Source organism: Passer montanus, unplaced genomic scaffold (assembly GCF_014805655.1).
Source record: "Passer montanus isolate IOZ18808 unplaced genomic scaffold, ASM1480565v1 scaffold11, whole genome shotgun sequence".
Taxonomy (NCBI): Eukaryota; Metazoa; Chordata; class Aves; order Passeriformes; family Passeridae; genus Passer; species Passer montanus.
In genome coordinates, this window is record NW_024357613.1 from 5,621,078 (window position 1) to 5,646,006 (window position 24,929).

The 24,929-nt window shown below is 33.1% G+C and overlaps 1 protein-coding gene across 4 annotated transcripts in view; it reads right to left on the minus strand.

Moving 5' to 3' along the window:
* GRIK2 (glutamate ionotropic receptor kainate type subunit 2) overlaps positions 1–24,929 on the minus strand; it is a 358,568-nt gene that overhangs the window by 146,228 nt on the left and 187,411 nt on the right. For all 4 annotated transcript variants that reach the window (XM_039728175.1, XM_039728189.1, XM_039728197.1 and 1 more), the window contains 4 exons: positions 22,454–22,597; positions 21,097–21,204; positions 14,131–14,244; positions 5,592–5,798 (listed from right to left, as the gene is read on the minus strand). In XM_039728175.1, coding sequence (XP_039584109.1) covers positions 5,592–5,798; positions 14,131–14,244; positions 21,097–21,204; positions 22,454–22,597 — 573 coding nt within the window. The remainder of the gene's footprint in view (positions 1–5,591; positions 5,799–14,130; positions 14,245–21,096; positions 21,205–22,453; positions 22,598–24,929) is intronic.

The window sequence follows — 24,929 nt, forward strand, 5'->3', positions numbered from 1 at the left end:
GCTTTAAGTGAAAAACAGGATCTCAAGCAACAGATGAGATATGACTAGTTGCTTGTCAGGGACACACTGATGCTTATCCAGTGTGAGACAAATTACTTTGGAAATAAAAGGTCAGAGCACTTGAAGTTGTGGATTAATGAATTAGCAATTAGACTGAAAAGCACTAAAAGGACAAGTGATATTTTCTGACATATTACAAATTATCATAAGAAATTATCCTATGACCCCAGGACATGTTTCACACAGAAATGAAATGCTACTTTAATGAGGAAAGAAAACATGCAAACAATAAAACTGGAAGCCAGTATGAATACTTAAAACAGCAAAATCACATATGGATGTATGTAAGGTATGTTACAGACACTTAACAGTTAAATATTCATGGGTGCTATGTCATAATACAGAATAATTGAAAGAAGTTGGAATATATTTTTGAATATTGAATAATGCAAATTAGCAGCTTTATTTAAAGAGACAGTTGTGCTGGACTTCCAACATTATTTACATAAATGTAACTAATAATGATTACTGGAAATTCAGAGAAGAGAGCTTCAACATGGAATAATAATGCTTGATCTACAAGGTAAATAAATAAATACCAAGGATAAAAATGCACTTGTAAGAGATGGCTTTCAAATATCTAAACATAAAAATGGGGAAAGAGATAAATTATAAGCAAAACATAAAAAGCTGAAAATACAAACAAATAAGGAAAATAAAACTGAAGCAAAACAGCAGCATTTATTTTGTTATACATTATTTTATTTTGTTTTACAGAGAGAACAGGAAAAAGTGAATTGTGTCATTTTTTTAGGAGAGAAAATAAAAATAAAATTTCAAGATACTAGAAAAACAACATTAAAACAGGATTAGTGGAAATCAGTAGTCATTCAGGTTACCATCTATGTATATTCACCAGAGTTGCTGGTTCAAGCATCAATAGCTGAGCTGCAGACTTGGCAAAATACTGTTATTTATGGTCTGTTATCCATCCAAGCATCAGAGATAATTTTTTTTTATATATCGAAAACCTTTAGCATGAGTGAAATTTTCGTCATATGACACCTGAGATGCAGTTGTAAATTCTAGTTCCACAAATAAAATAGGAAGCCATGAAGCTGACATGGTGCTCTAAAGAGCACGAACAGTCAACCAATGCTACTGTTGAGACAATTTAATAATGGTGAAAAGAGAAACATTGCCCTTCCTTCCTTCCTTCCTCCCTTCCTCCCTTCCTCCCTTCCTCCCTTCCTCCCTTCCTCCCTTCCTCCCTTCCTCCCTTCCTCCCTTCCTCCCTTCCTCCCTTCCTCCCTTCCTCCCTTCCTCCCTTCCTCCCTTCCTCCCTTCCTCCCTTCCTCCCTTCCTCCCTTCCTCCCTTCCTCCCTCCTCTAAAGATTCTCTAATTACCTATTACATCAAGTCTCCTGAGATTTTCACTAATTAAAAAAGCCACAGCTAAATTATCCTCCATTTTATTGAAAATCTCAACTGTCAGACCTTTTGCATGAAAATTACAAAAAAGAGGGAAAATATGTTCTGTAGCCTTTCCTTAGGAGTCTCTATATGGTAGGGTTTCCTATAAGTATTAAGAAAAGAGGTAGAGTCCAAACAACATGATGAAATGACATTCGTGACAGAAGAAAGCGAAAAAAGAAAAGATGAAAGAAAGTAAAATTTCAATGTCTCAAAAAGGAACTAAACATCAACACAATCAGTTATTACAAGGGGTTTTTTCCACTTCTACACAATAATACAAATGGTTTGGCTATAGGTGTTCAAGATCATAAGGACCTTAATTTAAAATAAGAGAAAGAAACCAAGAGGTTATTGGAGGAAAAAATCACTAAAAATATTTAAACCAATTATATAAACATCTATGATATTATTAAATGAATGAAAACTACTATTATTTTTACAAATATAAGTATTTGATGTGTATTTATTTTGAAAAATTGATATTGATTATGAAAAATTTAAAATATAGTGAAGCAAAAATTGTTATGTCTAAAGTTAACTCAAACTCAAAAGTTCTTTCTAAATATTCAACTGTGTAAAATTTCTCCAAGCTGAAAATCCTATTCTTAGAGACAAAAAAAATCTGATTTAATCCTTATATGTGATCAAAGATCATGATCTAAAAATTAGACCTTTTCTGTAATTATATATGAATCATAAAAGATCTGTAAGCCTTGAAGTGTATTTGTAATGCATAAGCTTTGTGCTGCAGAAGAATCATTCAAAGAACCCTTCAAAAATAGTTATTTTTAATCATGTACATGTAATAAAAAATTATTTCCCTCTGGATTTTTCATTTATAGCTCTATCAAAGTATAAAATAGTATTTTTTTCCTGTTTTGGAACCCAATGTTAAGAATTTTTTAAGTACTTTTGGATCTGTAAAGTAGAATGAGTAATTTTCTAAAAATAAAATAACATATTTTGATTATATCTGTCTGTGCTAGATATATTGAAATATAACTTACATGCTTAAACTACATGTCACATGCAATATAACATAGTGACATGACAACTTTTAGCACTTAAGAACAATCTGAAAATCTCCAGAATTTATGATTCAGTTTGAAACCTATTCAATAAATCTGTCCTTTCATAAACTTTTTAGACCAAAGGTAGCAAGAAAGAATATTTTTTAATGAAGAATTCATTCATAAAGAGTGGAGATACCTGGAACTTAGCTCCTCCTCCCTTAATTAAGTGACACTCATATGTTGAACTAACTTGAGAAGAGGGTAAAATACTCAATGAAAATTTGTGGCAAAGATATCAGAGTATTTAAATGGAGAAATTAAATTCCAAATTTATTCATAGAGAAATGTCATCTGTATTTGCTGTCCTAGCAAATATTTGTCTTACATTTGCAACTCTAGACACCACTGTGTTTTTCCCAACAAGAATTCATTGTCAGTTTTCAAAGGGAAGGAATCACTATATAATTTTCACTGACAGTATTTACCACAATTCAAAAAGAAACTACTTATTGCTTGGAGACTGATATAAGAATGCAGGTGTGAACTCTAAGTAAAACAGTCAAGGAAAGAAGAAACATGAGCAAGCTCTGAGAAAGGAGATTGAAAACAAACAGAGCCTGATGGAAACACTTCAGTCTTTGTTCATACTATAAAATTTAAATCCTGAGACTGACATGATATGTTAAGTTTAACTCAGATAGCATTATCTTTATTTTATTTAGATTTTTGAGGCCCAGCAATTATGCAAAGTGACTAAATCCTGATTCCAACAGTTTACTTAAATCTTAGATTTATTTGGTACTTTTAATCTTTTATATAAATGGTGCATTTTCCTTTCTACACATATAATATACCAAAATTATCCATTTCATTTATTCACTGATTATGCATTTTACATGTTACCCTTGTAAACATATATACTACAACACAGTGACCTTTCTCTCTGAACTTAACTGACAGATAAAACAAACAAAAAAAAATTCTAAAACCATTTTTCAATAGATTTAAGTGCTACAGCAACTTTAAGAGCCATCTTTATTCTGTAGTCTATTTTGATTAGAAACTCTAGCTGAAAAATATAGAATCATTTAACCTTTCAAAAATAAACAAATTGAGTTTATTAAATTACTTTATGGGAAAGAAAACCTTTACAACAATCTAAAAATATTCCCTAAGGGAAAAGAAGGGCTTGGAAGCAAATGGAACATGTGAAGTACTAACCATATGGAAACACCCAGTGTGGTAACTATCTGTCTGGAATTCCTCACTAAATTCTTTGGCCTCACTTTTGAGGTCTGAAATGTTGCTTGCTAGTAAAATGCACCTAATTTTACTAATAACACACATGTAAATAAAGGGCACAGGTATACAAATAAATTGCATATATTCAAATAGATTGCATGCATTCAAATAGATTATAAAGTAAGAATTGATAAAACTGGAGAAAAATTTAAAGCAAAAATTTTTAAATTGAGAGAGACTAGTGAAAATTATGGTCCAGATTAGGTAGCTGGACTACATTTTCCACGTGTACTAACACAGTCTCTAAACTTTTCTGAGTCCTAAGTAAAATAATTTGAATAGAACAAAGAGAAATAAAATAAGTTTTAATCTGTGTTTAGTTGTATATTATTTATGGGAAAAGACAACATGTTTCATTCTGTGTTATGAAGAGTAAAGATGGGGAGAGCTACTGTTTCTGACACTTCTGCAACTTGTTCAAATGCATTTTATTTCAAGATTGTCTTAGTGCAAAGCTTAGGAGGCCATACTAGAGTTTTCATAAGAATGTTTTAAGGCTGAATAATAGAAGGTGTATAAAACTGTGATTTATATTTGCTTCTGAATAAATACTTTCACAATATCTACCTCAATCATGGAAAATTAGTTCCAGATGAGGATGTTACCTAACAAGCATCAAATCTAATAGTTTAACAGGCCTATGCACTTATTCATGTGTAAAAATGCACATTTATAGAGACGGACAGAGTCCAGCTAAATAAGTTTGCTTTCTATGTGTGTGTGTGTACTAGGCATTATAAATATACACATTTAAAGATAACATAACTATAATATTCCCACACATTCTTCTTAAATGTGTGAAGCCAGGCGTACTCAACATCTGTTGCAACACCAATACCAGATTATCATTTACTAGAAAAGCATGAAGCACAACCCTAGTAAATATGAATAATTTGATTACCACGTTTCAGCCCATCTGCTGAAATCTTAAAGCAAATTGAAACAAGATAAGTAAATATTTTTTTCAAGTGATTCATGCAGTTTTTTGCCATCATTAAGAGGTTCCACTTGAAGTAACTAGTCTTCTATCTATTTGAAATGACAGTGATGTGCAGAACATGTTTCATCTCAATCTTTGACCTCATGTCTATAGAGAAAATGCTATCAAGAAATTCACCCAAATAAGTGCAGAAAGGAACAATGACATCATTTTTAAATTTATGAAATTTTTTATAAGAGACTGAATTCAACTGGCATGACCAACTGAGAAAGCATTTTTTGAAGAACCTGAAGTAATACCTTCCTTAATCACTTACATTCAATTGTAATGGTACCTGGTGTGACATATCATTATATCAGTATATGTTGACATTTTCATCTTACTTCCTGCACTTTATTGTTAAAATTTCAAGAAAGATGAATATCAAATGATGTGTGTGTTTGCACTACACACAGAGAAATTTCTCTAAGACAAAATCTCAGATCCACCATCAGAAAATGAGACCTAACTCGTATTGCTGTAGCAAATTTTGTTATAAAACAAAATTTTGTTATAAGACCTCTTATATATGTTCTCAGAAATAAATTCTGAGTACTCTGTATTTCATATCTTGACTTAGACATACGCTATGGAAAAGCTAAACCAAAACAAACACTACCAATGGGCAAAACAGAGATGCTTTATTTTAAAAATTCTACACTAAAAAAATAATGGATACCAATCTACTTGCATCAATTCTTAAGACATGTGCCTTTTGAAAACAGTGGTATTCAAATGGAATTATCGTAAAAGTTTTACAATTTTTATAGAAAGGTTTGAAATCTAAATGCATATTTGAAAGCCTGTAAAAGTTGACTTACGTGATCAATTAATTCACGAACCATTCCATTCCACTGTCCACTGGCATCTTCTTGGGCTCCATATTTTCCATCTTCCACCAGTCTAATCTCATAGGAAAATCCAAGGATAGTAGACAGCTCCCTGAGGAGGTCAATGCAATAACCTTCAAAACGATCATTTCCATACAAGGGTTTGTCAGACTTCTTGAACATAACATATGGCTCTTCCTGTAAGAATCAAGACAGAATGGATAATGAGTGCCCCCACAACTTTCTTCTCATTTTTGCCTTTAGTAGTAGACACTCATGTGCTTACATATGCATACACTCATGACATCACTCCCTGTACAACAAAATAATATGAAAACCAGAATCTTTTTGGCTTTGGCTGTGTGTGTCTGAAGTCTTCATATATTTTCAAAGATTAACTTTGTCCTTTTTTAAAAAAAAAAATTACACTCTCAACACTGTAGACATGTCTTCAAGGAATGCATATACACACTAAATTTAAATGTGCTCCTTAGCTATTTGCATTATACAGTAACATAAAGTGTACTGTTTGGATGGACAATGTAAGCCTTTTAAAATGCAGAAACAATGTGCAAAAACTTTCATTAAAACTCCAAGAATCCATCAAATATTTTAGGTATTAGATTTTACACTTTTATTTATATAAGTATTTAAACTGTTTTCTCAATGCTTTCTTAGGCAAAGTATAAAAAACTCACATGGGAAGGAAAAATTCAGTGGAAGCACCTACTTTATTGCCTCAAGTTATAGGCTGCCATTTACAAGATTGCAGCAAAACCTGAGAACCTTTACTCAAGAAGTTCTAAGATAGACATTCCATGAAAACTGAATTAAATTTCTTTAAGCATTTATCTTCTAATGTTTAAATCAAATTACAATGTAATACTTTTTGCATTAAGTGGTGTGCAAACAGACAGCAAACAAATTAAAATGATTGGCAGAAATATCATGATTAGAGGAAGAAAATTTACAATTTGCAAAACAGTATTTTTACATCTGTTTCTCAGTATAGGGTGGCCTTTCTCGAACAGAAAATTAAAGGGAAAAATACAAAAAACAATTGGTAGTTTTCCACTGTAATATGGAACTAATATTCAAGCTGTATTTGTTAGGTTAAACATGCAACTTGGTTTTCACTCACTTTTGGGAGAGACCCTTTTCATTTTTTTATAATTAAAAGGAAAAAGAACCAAGTAAGGTAAGACAAGTAATAGTATATTCAATCATTGCACCAAACACAAGACTCAGTGAATATTCAGATAAACTCTTCAGGGCAGCTTAAGAAAATTCTTACAGTCCTAAATACCCACATCAGCCTCCACAGGCACCTGACTGCTGTAATAAGTCAACACTCCTAATGTAATCTTCTGCCTTGAGTTTTCCCATGGTTTAAACATTATATCCACATATAAATGGAACTTTAATGCATAAGATTTTACCCAAAGAAATGAAAAGGAGAATGCAGGGAAGAATCTTGTTCTTTAAAGAGCTGTTATATACGCCTATTGAAATAAGTAAGGTTACAGACATATTTTCAGAAAGTACATCACAGATCTTTATACGATTAGCAAGGAACAAACATGAAATATATTGTCCAGCAAAACTACTAGGATGTTTTGACAGAAATTTCTCAAACAACGGGTAAACAAATGACTCCAGAAGAGCTCTTCAAGATGTAGTACAGACAAGAACAAAGACCTAGCAGTAAACGTGGAAGTTGAAAACAATTTAAAGGACAAGGATCACCGAATAATTCCTGAGAAGCAGAGATGGTATCAGAGTAATAACTATGTGTGAAAATAGTTGTTAATAAACTTGGGAAGTTGATATTAAATATCTCAAAGATAACAACTTTACAAAAAAACAATTTTTTCAGGTTAAATTACAATTCCTTAAAGAAATCACACCACTGGCCAAGCAGAAGCTATGCTATGACAAAACATAGTGTGCTTTATTTTTTCTGGGGGAGCAATTTTCTTCACATTAACTAGTAAGGTTTGGATTTGTGCTCATATCAGGGTTACAACACAGGAATATTTTCATTGCTGCTGAGCAGTGCTTACACAGTGTCACGGCCTGTTCTGTAGGCATGAAGGAATTCCAATGTAGCTTGGAATGCTCACATGCACAGTTCTGAGACATTTGCTCTCAGAGTTGATATTTACAGTCTTACACATCCCCCAGTCTCTGGAATCCTGGCAAGATTCTTGACAACATTTTTGCCTCTGTCTTCCATTCCAAGCAATCCTGAGTTATCTGGGACAGAATTTAAATATGTGCAATATCAGTGAGGACATATTTTTGTCAATTTGTGCTTTTAATTCTGCTTTACTTAATAAGCATAGCAGGATTTTCTTCATTGAGCAATTCAGCTCATTGATACTTCCTACACATTTTTCTATCAGATCATTATAGAAATCCTCAGACATTTTATCTGTTCTGCTGAGGCGTTTTTACATTTTATTAAAGAAAAATTAAAAAATCCTGCAAACCTTTCTGGAATTCTTAGCTCCAACTCCATATCATTTATATTCTTTACTCTGGCCAACTTGGATAAGGCCTACAATAGTATCGGTACTACTATTTAATGATTCTCAACTTTTGCTGAGAAGACTGATCAATAAGTTATTAATACTCTCTTAATGCTTTCCAATCCTACATTAAGTAATTTCTTACTGCTACTTTTTCTTATAGTCTTCTACTATACAAAACATTTGTTTTTTTTCTCTTCAGACCTTTCACGTGCTATGTAAAGTGATTTTTTACTTAACTTGAGCAGGGTTGGTGTTGTCAGCTTCATCTGTAATAACTCGTATTAATCCCAATGTTTTCTCTGGTGTGCTTCTTCCTCAAGTAATACACATTCTAAATACTGAACATGGCATTCAGGTATTCTGAACGAGTGCGTGCAAAGGGTTTTACATGCTTCATTTGCTCAAGCTTTAAACTTGTAGAATGGGCTAACATAAAACTAGTTGCTAAACATACTCTCAGGAAAGTCTCTATTCATTAAACGTACAATCACCATAGCTTCTTGGTGGATTATCACTTCCACCAAAATCGTTCACTAGGACAATTATCATTGATTAGGTACATGGAGTTTTTAAACTGAGTGATAGGTAGATTGGCTGCTGGTTTATACTTAGTTTAACATTCTTCACAATTTTTGTTCCTTCAGTTCCTGAAAACATGACCCTTAAAAATTACTAGACCACATCACAAAACCAGCACTTGAAATCTTCTAAACATCTTCAGCTGAAATTAAGTCTTTCAACTGGACACATCTCCCCAGGAAATCAGAGAAACCTTCCATTAGTGCTTTTATTATTGCTTGGAACTATATGAGTAGCTTGGAATGACATGAGTAGCTTGGAAACAAAAAGTCACTGATTAAACACTGAATGTGGATTCCAGAATGAATCCTCAGGAAGACACAACATTTCCAGGAAATATTGCTACTCTAAATTAACAAGAGGTTAGCTTGTTACAAAATTTTAAGATCAAAGTTATTATTTAATATCTCATAAGACTAAAATATCTTTAGTGAAGAGGGATGCAGAAGGGCCCCATCCCAAGCCACATAAGCACTAGGTGAGAATGCAGATAAACTTGTAAATGCAACAAATAATTTTTCTGAGAAAATTTACTGAAAAGTAAACTTAGCTAAAATACTGCAAATAAAGGTACGGCTACAAGGAACACTGGAATCACAGGTAGATTAAAAACCATGTGACGGTTATTAGAAGATAAATCTTTGAAAAGTAATTAATATTGTAACTTTGCAGACTGGTTTCAGTTTTAAAAATGTACAGCTAATGCTTGAATAAAAGCACATTTATTCTAAAACAAATTTCTTCAATTTTCTCTTTTTGTTGTCAGATTTGAACAATAAATATTTACTTGAATTATTTCTGTGAGTCATATTGTATTTCAACTACAAAGATATTACTAGAAATTACAACAAGTTTTAAATTTCAAGTTCTTTTCTTTTTTATTAATATTAATCGAACATATAAATTTTTCCTTCATAATTTCAACATTGAATAACATATTTTTAAAAGAATCTAAAATTTATTACTATCAGTATTGAGAAAAGCAAAAAAAACCAAAGAAATTTTAATAAATCAACAAAAAGAAAGTGAAGGCCTAATGATGAAAAGATGAAAACCACTTGAAAATTTGCCACTGTTAGAGCAGAGATTTTAATTATTAGCTTCTGCTCACCAGAAGGTCAGATACTGGAGTGTTAAAAGACTGCCCCATCTTCTTAACATTTATATCAGATAGAAGAAATACACAACAGGTTTTTACAGTAGGCAGTCAAAATTCTAGTGAGAGAGGTGAAGCAACTAGTTACTATCAGTCAAAAAAATTGATGGGTGACCCATCTTTATAAAGACAGCAGGTAAATTTATTCTTTTAATTGTAATATTTTTAAATATATATTAATTTAAAATTTGGCCATTGAAAATGCATGCTTGGGCATCCAAGAGAAAAGAGAGAGAAATTATGTACTATCCATTTGAGAAAGAAGTATATATCAATAAAATACAATGTGGGAATGCTATACTTTGAACTAAGTAAAATTGTTTAAAAATTTATTATAAGTATTCCTTCTAGTTCCTTCTAATTCTGTTCCTATTTCAAACCAACTTTTTAAAGGAAGTACAATAAAAAAGGTAATTTCACTTTTCAAATGCAAACTAACAAAACAAACTAAATTTGAGAACATCATACACCTTTCATAACTTTCACACATTCCTTGGAAAAATTAAACTTGACAACTGTGAGCTTTTCTGAGCTTTGATGTAAGCAGATACAGAAAAGTACATAAAAGCTACACAAGAAAGGAAACAAGCATTTATTTCAGAAGAACAGGGCAAATGAACCAGTATGATAACATCTACAGGCTGGTATGAAATTAGCATAAAAAAGCTCTAAGTACCATGAACATACCTTTATAAACATGGAAATTGAAGTCCATAGTTAAAACTCTCTCAAAATGGAAGTAGAAGATATACAAAAGCAAAAATATTTAGAACTTACATATAAAGTCTAAAGAGAAGAAATGTTTCAGAGTTCTGGTCGGAGTCAATTTAGGCAAATCAAATAATAATAAATCCTTATTACTGAAGTTGAAAATCTGTTTTCTGTAGTTTTTTTTTGCTTGGATTGTTTTTCTAAATGCAGAATATTCAAAAAGTAGACTTTTTAAATGAGAAAGAAATTCTGAAGTTTCAATGTAGATAGTTTTAAAATAAAACAAAGCAACAGTACCAAAAGGATTGATGTGTCCAAAACTATAATTATAAAAGATAAAAAACAGCATACCTATTATTTTTCAAAAGTTGCCCCCCTTCCCTAAAAAGACCTGACTATTTCTCCAGTGCACATGTTCAGTTGGTGCTTGGGGCTGCTATGAATTCAGAACTTGGAAACCAGAGAGGTTTCTTCACAAAAACTACATGTAGGTGGATTTCTGAGACAGGTTGAAGTCCTGAGAACTGTCCCTGTCCAGAATAAAGCACTGAATGTTGACAAACCAAGGAATAATCTTTCAGCTAGCTACATGTAAAATACATTACAAAGAACTCAAGACAAAAAGGTGCACATAGCTCTGTCCTTAGTTAAAGTAGATGAATTTATGAATCGCAGTTTATACTTTATTATTTTTCCCATCAATATCCTTTTCTTCTTCTAAAGTCTCAGCCACCAGTAGAAATGCAGGGTGTATTTACAGATGTAAAGATCTAAACGATTGCAAAATATAGGAAGAAAAATATATTGCTCTGAATTTCAGAAACAGAATTAAAAATAAAAGAAAGACTGGGATATTTAAATGAAAAGTGAGCATTAAGGCAAACTACAGAGAAAAATGATTAAGACTCCCCAGATGGCAGTCTACTATAGACTATTGTAGGGAATTCTGAAAGTGAAAAAAAATCATAGGAAAACCATATGAACAGCTTAAATGCTAAAATTGCCTTTTCTTTTTTCATTTTAGCAAGATTTTGCAGACTCAAAAAAGGAGAGAAAGGCTGATGATGTAGGTATATTTTTAGGAGCTTTAGTATTTTATATTGTTCCTTTGCATTGCTACAAAAATGAATATTCAACTTTCTGTTCAACAGAAATGATTTTTTTAAGTATGAAAAAGACAAAACTAGCAAATAAAGTTAGTACATGTGTTTCTGCACCAAAAATGGTTTGGGTTCTTTTTACTATTCCAAGTACAGCTCTTCCAATTTGTACCACTTCTTCTGAGTACCATTCTTCATTGCTGAAAAGAGTAACTGCAATTACCAAAACTTTTACTGAACAGTAACTGAAGTAAAAAGGCAGCTACAAGTGAGCAACTTGTAACACCAATTTAAAGCCCTTTTTTTAAAATGCATTATTTAGACACCTGCAAAGAGGATGGATACTTATAAAGACCACTAACCAAAAGTTAACTCTTAAGAGAAAGGTTATCCTTGATTATAGAAAGCACCTTTTCTCTTAAATCTCAGGAGTCTTCTTTTGCAAGCTTTACCGGATTAAAATCAGTGCCCATTGGCAGCACTGCTATTTACATTTGTGCTATTTACCATTTCTTCAGCTAATTACTTCAACCAAAATCACACCAGTATCACTATATAAGAGCAATATGATACTTGGAGTATATTAACTCAAACCTCATCAACAGGCAGATGTTAAAGCACAAACAAACTTGAAACACCCTAAATTATTGAGTGTTTCTTATGTAATCTTCTGGGAATTGATCCTTGTCACAGTATTGTTATCACAATCTGGAATCAAGCACACAGTGATGGCTATTGAAGACTGCAGACACAAAGGCCGGTTCATTACTGAGTAACAAAGGGGGCAGGTCACTGGCAGAAACAGGACTTTATTCTGTAAAGCAGGAATTCTAGCAGCCACTAGGTTCACATGAATTAAAGCTACAGATCAGTGAAAAGTGCCAAGAAGAATCCTAGGCAGGATATCTGATACAAAGCAATAGCAGCATAGAGAGTTTGGGAGGTCAGCTGGAATTATTAATAAAATTTACTGGACAATTCAGTAGTTTTACATGTAGAAAACGTGATAGTGGGGAGAAAACTGAAACATTAATAGTCTAGAAGATATGCTTTTACTATAAGAGAGTATATGACATTCATTTACATTTCATTTAAAAAAAAGAAACAAGGGATTATAAATTCATAAACTAAATTATAACTATAGTGTACGCAGTAGTTTTACATGTAGAAAACGTGATAATCAGTGGGGAGAAAACTGAAACATTAATACTCTAGAAGATACGCTTTTACTATAAGGGAATATATGACATTCATTTACATTTCATAAAAAAAAGAAACAAGGGATTATAAATTCATAAACTAAATTATAACTATAGTGTACTATTCCTATAATTAATGGTACAAGAGGAAGTTGTGGTAAATCTGTGTTTATCTTAGCATAACAAGAAATTATTTGTGAAAGTGAGTCAGTCATGTTCCATTTTATATATCTGGTGTGTATTTTTCAATTAGTAAAAGAAATGAAGTGAAGGATTTCAGAAGATTTTTCTATCACTTGTAAACAGACCTTATAAGCAGTGAAAAAGTTACCCAATGGATGAAATTATATGACTTATATTACATAAAATGTTAAAAGCACACTGGCATTTGTGTCTATGCACCTGTAAAAATTCATTCTACTTTGAAATGCCATAATATATGTTAGTAGGTTAAAGCTTCTTAATAAAGTATACAACCACCAGGAAGCAGATTTGTTTTTAATATCTGAAAATTCGTGATAATGGTGGCAGCAAACAAACACACCAGACAAATTTCTGGAAAGTTTTAAATTTGCATTGAAATGAAAATTATTGTTTCAAAATTATTGTGAGGAAATAAATGAACAATTATTTTTACATAAATAAATGTGTTTATTTATAAGTAAAAAATACTTCATTAACTGCTGTGAATTTGTCAACAGTGAAAATAATACAGAAGTTACTCAAATTGTTTCTTCTGGTCTATCAAATCAATTCAATATCTGTATGCCTAAAAATTTTGTCTCAATAATTGGGCAATAGCAATTCTAAATAAATGTTAAATACTTTGTACCTTCCTTTGAGATGTTAGAATAGCAAACAAAAGCAATAAATTTTTGCTGGCTAAAATCATCAGGCTAACCGACAAAACACATTTTAAAACCAATTATCTTTTGTGATCTCATATGACACTGAAAAATCAGCTTTGTAAAGAAGAAAACATTTCAGTCAATAATAAGTTAAATTACTAAGCAATTAAATAACTCTGAAATCAGGGTAGCCTTCTCACAATGAAGGTAAGAGTAAACATCCATAACTACATTATCAACTGGTGTTCACTCATGACACCAAAAATTCCAAGTACTTCCAAGTAAATTCCAAGCAATGGTAACACATACTGCAGACTGTTCACAACTATTGCAATTAGTGTCTCACATTCTGAAAGTTTTTCTGCATAACTCTATTTCAGGGAAAGCTAATACAATTGCTTACCAAAATGGTAGTGACAATTAAAGAGCGATTGGACAGGGAATCTGTGATGTTTGCTGGTTTTCCTTTTTGATTCTCTGTCATGTTAAGGCCGCTCAATGGATCCCAAGTTCCAACCTATAAAAAAGTAAATTACTGTGTAAATCACCCATTACTTACATTTCAGCACCTAGAAAAGAATACTTTAAGGATAAAAACAGATTGTTACCAGGGAAAAAAAAATATTGCTACGAATTATTATTAAATTTTGTTTCATTTTTCTGTCATTACATTTAAAGTCTGCTTATTTAAAATATGTTTAGCAATACCTTAAATTATGTTTTGTGAAGTGTGACATTAGGTGTAAAAATGATATAAAGAATATCTAAAGCTACTCTTAATACTTAGTTTTCCTTTTCTCAATATAAACCACATCTCAAGATAACACGGACAAATACATTTGCAGAGAAGAGAGCATTGTCTCTTCAAAAGGATTTATGCTTTTCTGTGATCAGAGGGAACAGCAGGACAAAATATGTTTTTGGGAAAAAGTAAAGGAGAAGACAGAAACAGGCAATAATTTAATTTATTTACAGATAAATCTTCAACACATGAGTATTTTGACATTTTATACTTCAAAATAAAATCTATAGGATTTTTATCTAAGTAAGAACATCCAAGGTTGTGCTTTAAGGTTCAGGTCAAGGACAGACTTACATACTAAGTAGTAAGTAATGAAGCTTATCTGTAACTTACCTGCGTTTTCATTCCGATACAATTATAATGGTAAATATAACTACCCATTTTAGAAATCAGAATGTTTGTATTACTCCATTGTCAAGGAAAGCCCCCACAAGCACTATTTTGGTCTTATTTTTGTTTTAGACATGATTTTAAACACCATTTCAAATACTAAGTAATATCTATAACACAAGGTAAAGATATTTTAAAAGTAAACCTAGACAAAAATTAAACATTTCTATAAGGATTCATTGCAAATATATGTATGTATGTATATAAATATACACCATTTTTTAAATTATCTTTTCAACTGGGTCCTGAGAGACTGTTTGCATACTTTTACGTGATTTGTTGCCCCAGGGCTGTAAAGTAAGTTTAGGATGCAATGTGGTGTGGATAAAAAGAGTTCCATTTCTAAAACTAGACTACAGCAGAGCATGAATCAGTGGATACTGTAATAAAGAAAAGACAAATTTGATCTCTTTTTCTATAATTTTCTGTTCCACAAGAATCAATATTTTGTCTGTCTTCCTTGCGTAGCACTAAGTTCCAAGAAGTCACTCTTTTGAACTTGGCCATTCAGTACCTCATAAACTGATCAAAAAATCAAGAAGGGAAGAAAGAATATGTGTGTCTCAGTAATACAATTGGAAAATAACATCTAACACATCATTTCAAAGTATTGAAATCAAGCCTTGCTACCAAAAAATCTCTCCTTCATTTACTGTTGTAATACAATTTCATTTAGTGAATTGAAAGGCTTTCAGAAAACACAAAATGTTCAGCCTTGCAGCTTGGCCACAATCAAGAAATTTTAAAAGGGTTGCTTACATTTAATTGCAGTGTTCTGCTAATTATGACAATCACAGTGTTTGCTTTACTGCAAAGATGAAACTAGACTAGAATAACAAGGAATGACAAAGACCAGAACTTGAGCCTGAGGCTACATAACTGAAGCTGAATTAGTCTCCTCTATGAGATATAACTTCAGGTACACAAGTAGCACAAAAATTTCCAAGGAAACATCAACATCTTCTATGATCAGTTTCAAATCCTAAATTCATTATATCATTTACTTTGTTCAAATTCATGTTTATAATTCGAATTTAGATTGGCAAAAGGCAAGACATTGCTGACTAAAATACATTATCTCCTACTTTTTGACATAGTCACAACCACAAGCAAAATAATATAAATTGTTAGAACTTGGATTTTATCTAACTACAGACTTAATCTACTGCAGACTATAAGAATTATCAACAGCATTACTTTAAAAAGAAACTTCTGTCTTGATAAATTGATTTATTATTTTTCTAATTAAATTCATTGTACTTTTGCTGCTGCTTTGTTAACCAAAAATCTAAGAAACGGACCAAAAGTCAGAGGTTCAAAATTAGACTTTCTTTGGATTTTCTTTGTTGATGAGCTCAAACCCAACAATTTGTACCACAGGTTCTTATATGTTACTGATGTATTTAGGCCCCAAATCACACAAATGTATTTTCAAAGCTGCTTCTACTAGAAAAGTTATGCAAAAACAATGCAGCAAGTTAATTATTTTCTATTTGTTTCAGCACATTGTTTTAATTTTTAAGCAGCTTTTTGAACTGAATAGATGTGTGTTTTTACTAGAAAAGCTTAAATGTCGAAAATGTAGGAAAAGTGCATCAAGGTAGTCTATAACTGAAATTCAAACAAGCTACAATTTAACTTATTGCATCACATTTGTTCCAAACAAACTTACAAATTTTCCTAAAAAATGAAACAGGTATTCATATATACACTTTAGAGAGAATCTTCACACAGTAAGTATATTGTAAATATTGACTATACTGACTATATAGTCAAGCCCTCTATAGCCTATTATTCTAAATGACTAAACTACTCTGAAATGACCATGACAATCCGAATACTTTAACACTTATTTTCCAAAGAACAGGATCCAAGCCAGGTGTACCCATGAACACGTGCTCCACAGTGAGACAAATAAAAATTATAGAAAGAATTAGCTTGGGCAAGAATCAGCTTATGTAAGTTGAAACAATTCCAAGAGCTACATTCATCATTAATATTACAGAGTATTCTGTAACATGGCAATGGCAGTGGTCCTCAAGAACACAGAATACAATTTCTCAAATTCATGTGAAGTGTTAAAAACTTGCATCCAAGCTTCCACATAGTTCACTTCCAGGTAACTATCAGGGTTACTACAGTCCCTCAAAACCAGATATTCCCACCCAGCTGGACATGCCCACCCAGCATCACTTTGTAGCTCTGCAGGCTACAGAGGTCTTGACTCTCTATAAGAACTGCTTAGCAATTTTGCTCAAACATTCCTGTGTTATCAATGGTGTTTTCAATTCAAAACCAAATCACAGCCCATACAAGCTGATATAAAGGAAATTAACTGTGTCCTAGCCAAAACCATCAAAATATTTCACCATCCCCCCAAAAAAAGAATCATTGTACACTTGTGAAACTTAAAATGTGCTGAGTTTACATATGCTCTGGAGCACTTTACAGAGATTCAGTCTCATGAGATGTTAGTCCCAAAAATTCAGTAGCTTTCTTTAGCATGTTTCAAAAGCCATTTATCTTCATGAATAGATAAGTATACTTTCAAGTATTATTCTTTTATATTATTCTTCAAAGTTCTCCTGAGAAAATTAACATTATTTTTGCTCTGAGTCAATCAAAACTGTGAATATGACTCACAGTGAAGTGCCACAAGCATTGTATTAGGAAGGATCATCGCCTTTCTGCAGTGCTACCCACAGACGAAGCAGCCAGAACCATGATCAACTCTCAAAGATTTGTCAAATTTATCTATACCTTCTTTTTTACTTTTGTGGAGTAATTAGTAGTAGTGGTGATTACATCAAGGAAATAATTATATTCCATTAGAAATAATAATGTTTCCTCATATTTCTGTATTTCCCACTTGCAAATTGCTTAATTTATTTTCCTTTCTTCTGTAATATTAATAATCATGCCTTCTTTGCCAAATATAACATAAATAACAATACTTCAATACTTCTGCATCCCACAGATTTACTATGTCTTTCTTTTTTTTTTACCCTCTATTTTTTCTCCCTTCACAACCCTGCAAAGTTTTCTGAGCAAGGTTTCAAGCCAGTTGTAACATCTCTTATTCAGGATTTGTGATTCTTCTTCAGTGACAAATTTTCATATCAAAAGCGATATTAAATTCAGGTATTTGTTATCTCCTTGAAGTATAAAATAATTTTCCTCACAATGCAGCCTCAGTGTAAAGACTGATTGATTGCAAATTATAATTTATTATGCTGGAGTGTCACAGTTTTGGATTTTCACTGTGCTTAATCATGAATAGTTTCAGTCTGTCCAAAGTGGCTGTAATAAAATTTTGTGGTGTATTGTATTAACAGCACTCCAATCATCTCTTAATTTTGTCATGTTCATCTTACAAGGAGATATCATTTTTGGCAGATATGAAATTTTATTTGGAAACACATACTTCTTATTGACTGATGCCTGATTATCACCTCTCATTCAAGAGTTTGAGGAACAAGTATTTTATGTAAAAGCTGAGATCACACATAGAATTTTTTTCAAATCAGTGAGGAATTGTTCTGTTGTCACTGACTTCAGCAGTCATTGAACTTATAACACATGATTTAGGCAATTTCCCAGTTACACTGGTTATACTAACAGGTAATTTATCTAGGACATTTTTGTACAAAATCTAAGTTTCAAAGAAAAATGTCTTATAGCAATTCTTCACAATAAATATTTCTTTCTTTTTTTTTTTCGCCATCCATCAATATTTTTCTCTTCAGGGATTACAGCTGAAATTGTTGAGTTAAACTATTGTCCTTGACAAAAGAGATATTTCTCCCTTATTTGGAAAGGGGTTAGAAGAAATAATAACAGTTTACAGTACGGAAAGATGGCATAGGAATTCTGTACACCATAATATGCATCTCCCCACCTTTTCTCATCCCTCAAGTGGGAGGATGTACAGAAGAAAAGGAAAAAAAAAACCTGTTCAGCAACTCTTACTACACAGACAGAGATGTCTGACAGGATGGTTTGGGAAGAACATTAAAAACATACCAGATAAGGACAAAGATGTAAAAAGGCTCCTGAAGGGAAAAGAGAATAGACAGAAAGGACATGGAAAGAGATTAACAGGTACAAGGGAGAGGGATTAGGTAGAAAGGGAAACAGGCAGGGTCAGGGAGAGGGAGAGGGAGAGGGAGAGGGAGAGGAGAGGGAAAAAAGGAGTAGCAGAAAGAAGGAGACAGAAAGATGGAGTGCACATGTGGAGGGAGTTAGGGGACTGAGAGAAGTGTGACTCATCACCACTTTAACAGAACTAAGTCTTGGAGGAAAAAAATCCTCAAAACTTTGAGACAGCTCATTTAAATTAAAGAACTGGTTAAAATATACTCCTTCAACTAGGAAGTGTATTGCTCCAAAATGTAATCATTCACTCTGGATTCATGAAGACTAGGGTTTGCATTCTTTCAGAATAATGAAGTTTTGTTCAAAGAAAAACATTTCTCTGTGGGCATTGATTTATCTTTTTCAGTAAAATACACCATATGTTTCATATGTTTAGTAAGCAATTCAATCGAATGTGCATACACTGGAATTTTCCTTTTCCTAATCTCATCTCCTTGCACCCCAGAGAAACTGCTCTGGTTTTGCTCATATACAGTAACTGATTCTTTCTGCTCATTCCAAAGTTTGTCAACACTTTTTGGTAAAAAAATAATATAATCACTTCCATTTATCACATGACCAAAATAAACCATGAAGGCAGCAAAATTATCTTCGTTTCTATGAAAATCTTTCTATACAGCTCAAGCACATACTGGGTGTTTTTAAATATCCATATAGTTCAAAAATTATTTCTGGTTTTGTCTCTTATTTAATTTTCAATATAACTCTTTCCCAAGATCCTTTTTTCTATTATGTGTTTTAGAGTACTACTGTATTTCCCATTGAATTTTATTGTCTTTCATATTTCTCTGTAGACCTTTTTTGCTTTATCTCTATATTTTCACTGATGTATATATCTCCTAGTGTATTGTCAACTGAGATTTTATTTTCCAGAAATCTCATGCTGCTTTGTGGTTCCCAAATGCCACCTAATGTTCTTAAAGCCATCCTAAATTATAAAGCCTTCCATTCCTCATTTTCAACACTTGTCACTTACATGCGAGCTCTTTAGCCACTGCTGACTTATTTAGCTATTACCATGACATTAATTCTTCCATTTCTGTTTCCAGTAAAAAAGACAGCTTGCACTGTACCTATTCTACTTGTACACAATACTGATTTACTTTCAAGTCCAGTAATTCTTTTCCCTGGCTAAGTTGCCTGAGCTCACTTCATGGGACACTTCATAGGAGAAATCTACTGTCAGTGTATTGCTGAACATTTAAAATATAGTTTAGTTCTTGAATCACAGGTTTTCCTCTGGGCAACACAAATGTTATTATCTATGTAAGTGTTTCAAGACAAGCTGATGGTTTCTGAGCCTATACTAATATTCCCAGTAAGAGAAAATTAATATTCCAAAGCTAGTCTTGTGATACAAAATTTTGAGAAAGTTTTTTTTTTCAAGCTAGCATCTCCATTCAGTCATTTACAGAAGAAAGAAAATGTGAATCTGCAGTATGTTCCCTTCCCTTAATTTCTGTTTTTATTTGTGCCCACAACTGGGATAATAGCTGATCGATCTTGATCTGAAAATGAAGGAAAACATAGTTCTTATAGAACACTGAACATAAGATCTAAATGCAACCTTCAAGGCAGACGCCAGTTGCAAAACCTTTCCCTGCTGGTCACAATGATATGAGACACTGTACCTTCCTGCAATTGCCTCTTCATGGTAAGGTGGCTGGAGGGAAGATGATCTGATTTCAGACCATGATGGTATCATATAGGCAGGCCAAATACCTGTACATGCTTCCTCAGCTCTTAAGTTCAAATATAGACAATACTAAGCTACATGGAAAGAGCATTTCCCAATTATTTGGTCTCTCACTCCACTTCTATACAAGAAACATTAATGTCAGAAGACAGCTAAACTGGTCAGGGTAGCAATTCTTAACTTTTTAGTACCACTTATAGAGATATTATGTTGAGAGCAGGTACACTGTTTTACATAACACAAGACATACTACTGTAAATATTTTTAGGGGATGAGTTTTGTTTTCTTTTTTTTTCCCACTTCCTTGGAGGTAATGTCTTACACACCTTTTCAAGACCTTCTTCCTTGAGGCTGATGACATCCAAATCAAAATCTGTCCTTAAGCCATTTGTTTTGTTGAATGTTATCCTGCCTGTGAGGCCTTCCCAGTGGGCCTGTGAAGAAAGAAAAAAAAAAAATTCTAAAAATATATACCTCTTCCTTTATTTTCTTTCTCAGAAGGGACAAACTACTCCTGCCAAAATGGGATCATTAATTTTTCATTTTGTGTAAATAATTTACCTTGTGACTGATTTTTTGTTTTAAAATATTTTGTATTTATTTTTTGTTAATGAAATCAAACCTTTTTTCAGTCTTCATAGACTGAATTTTTAACCTTTCCATATCAGGCAATAGACTCTTCAACTGAACAAGATAAAAGGCTGGAGTTTTTTTCATTCCTCCATCATTCATGCATGCATTTCCCCTTCTCCTTCCCTCCATACCTCCCCTGCCCGAGTCCCCAAGCTTCAATCAGTTTCATTAATGCTGGACTTATTTTTTTTTCTCAGAAAATTTCATTCAAATAAAAGCTTACTTTAGAAGATGCTGATTCCCCTGAAACCACACTGAGACAGCAAAAATTGAGGTCAGTGAGCCAGCCTTCCTAAGCTTATTCCTTATTTTTAATAAAGTGCAATAGCCTCATTTTTTTATAACTTAAAATCTACCCTAGTTCTGAAACTATACAAAGTAGGAGAGAAAATGTGGGAAATAAAATTATCATCCTAGAAGGAAGCAATATTAAAAAAATACATTCTCTGCAAATTATTCTCTTAATAATATTTTGTATGTCTAGATTGAGAAACACTGTATAAGGAGTTACAGTATGGGAGATTTGAATAGTCTACAGTGTTCACCTTTAGCACCTTAAATCTCCTAGGTCTACTATCCCTATCTGTCAGTATCTAAGCAGTATCTTGGGTTATCAAAGAAGCATATAGTAATTCACTATAGAAAATGAAGAAAAATATTGGTTTTAACCAGGAAGTTAAATTAATTCCTGGCCCCTTTAAACTGATGCTAGTATTTAGTTGCTGGATTTCTCATAATCAGTCTATGTATTAGAGTTTCAGGTGTTTGGGTTTTTATGCCACAAATGCTCCACGCAGACCAAACTATCTACAAACATAAGTTTTATTTCACCTTTCCATATATTTTAGTTCCAAGCAATACTTCAGGAAAACCCATCTTCAAATGAAAATGCTGTCTTGCTTGTTAAACTCCTTATACATAATAAGATGACAGATGACCATCTACTGAAAAAGACCAAAAAACCCCAAATGGAGTGAAAGAAAAAGAAAATGGGAAATGGGAGAAAAGAAGGCAGGGGAGCAGGACCCGTTATTAGTGACTCGGACTCACCTCCTTGATGAGGCTCATGAAGCGTGTCCCAAAGCGCCACGGCTTGTGGCGGTTGCACTGCAAGGAGCTGACGGTCATCTGTGGGAACTGCTGGACCGCCACTGACACCACGTGCACCGCATCGTACATCAGCGCTGCGTCCGTCTGAAACGACAGCGGCACCAGCACCGTCAGCGCACGGCAAACGCGTGGGACAGGCCAGCAGAGAGAGAGGGAAACAATAAATTGGCACTGCTCGTTCTGCTAAAGGGGACAAAAATGGTCCAGTTGTTTGTGCAGCACTGTAAAATGTAGCCTTGTTGCCATGTCATACATGAGTTATGTCAGGATCTTCAAGCAACCTCAGCTTTCTTCTTTTTAATGCTGTAAGAAAGGCTCAAATGGCTATTTTTCAGGATCATGGGAGTACACTAGTATCTGATGACTTAAGTTACTTTAAAAAGCAGTACGTTAGGGAGGTATATAAATCACTGTGCGCACGTTTGATTCAAGGTGGTTATTTTCATGAGTGATGCAAAAGAATAAAGGAAACAAGTTGAGAAAGCCTTAGCTATAAAGGAAAGTGTACAGGTTCAGGAAGTAACGTTTTTTGTTTTGAAATTACAGACGAGATTCCATCCCAACAGTACTCAATTGAATCATTAATAATTTTTAATGCGCACCAGTTCAAATCCCTATGGCAGAACTAATCAGTATCTTCAATAAATCAGAGGTAGATTAGAATTGCATCAAAATGCACATTAATTTTAATAGTTTTCAAGTCCCATCCTAAATAAATAGACTTAGACATAGTGTTTGCTAAGAAATGTTGTATTTCCTTAGCAAAGGACAGAGACAGCCTCTCAGTACACACTGCCATGCAGTACAAGTGATATCTCTCTCCTGTTCTCCTTGACAAACAGAGGCCTAGTAAGTCTCAGAACCAAAAGCACGAGAGGACCTTGGATTCAGGTGGTGGAAATGAGTGCTCCGCCATCTGCTCAGCATACCTTAGAGAAAAAGGACCTATTTCCCCTTCTCATTCACGTAATTAGTGAGCTGTGAAATTAGTTCTTTAATGGATAGGAAACCTGGAGATTATTGCGCTTGTCACAATACAATACAATGCAATACAAAATGAGCTTATATAGTGCCTTTCATGCAAAGGCATCCTGAGGCTCTTTACAATAAAACTAAACATAAAAATGCAAAAATATTCTACCATTATAGCCCATAAGCTACTGTTAAAGAGAATAATACACACTCACATTTAAATGGCTCTCCCAAGGAGAGATTTCAGAATTCAAACAGAAATAAATCCTAATTTCAAAAAAGCCAGCATAAGAGGTTTCAATGATCTCAGGCTCCAAGCAGTTTATGTAGGGGCTCCAAATCAGTCAGAAAATATTTTTGCTGCCAAATTGTTCATTATCTTCAAGACATTAAAGTGCTTTTAAGGCAAGCTGATATTTGACAAGGAGGCAGTGAAAAACCAGAAAGCTGGAATGACATGCTGAGTAAGCGTCATGAAAGGTTTAATATTCTAGAAGCAAGACTTGGCAGTAGTTGAAGTCTAGACAACAGCTCTTTTAATAAGTACAACACATAAATCTGACTCAGAAATGCAAACTGGTTTTTAAATCAGTTTAATTTCTAAAACTGTAGTCCTTGTACCAATGAAGGAAAATAGAAATTGCTCTGAGACTTTAGCAAAAATATCCCACAAAACAACAATCAGAAACTCAACACCAGCACCAACTGATTAATTAGATGCAAATTTGGAAGCAGAACTGTTAAGACTAGTCAGAAGGAATCAAATGGACATTATGCCAGATGCAGAACAACATGGCTTTCAGTTAAATTCCATAAGCCACTGAAGTGGAAATCTGTAGGATGACAAAAAACACCCAAAGATGTCAAAGGCACATGATAAGCTTCAGCAGATACACGTTGTGAGGCACTGGAACAGGGTGCTCAGAGATGTTGTGGATGTTCCCATTGCTGCGAGTGTTCAAAGCTAGTTTGAATGGAGCTCTGAGCAATCTGGTCCATGGCAGGCTGGGTTGGGGTTAGATGATCTTTAAGGTTCATTCCTACCTCTTAACATTCTATGATTCTGAAAACATCTATTCATCAAAGACAAAGCAAATGAGGAAGAAAATGCAATAGTGTCATATCCATAACTCGGTTGACAAGCCCTGTCCTATCAGATGGATAAATATGAACCCATATCTACCAGCTATTACTGTCATCAATATAAAATTACAAACACATCACAAATTAAGTATATCTAGATTTCCTTGCAAAGACAAATATATTGCTAAAATTCTTTTTAAAAGTCTGAACAGTTCTTAAAATATTCTAGAAGAAAATGTCCTACTCAAACTAAAACAGAAGTAAAAAATTAACCTTGATACATAGTATTCTTATTCTCTAATCAATTTTGTATCAAACTGAATTGGTTCATTAAAAATTTCAATGGAAGATACTGTACAGT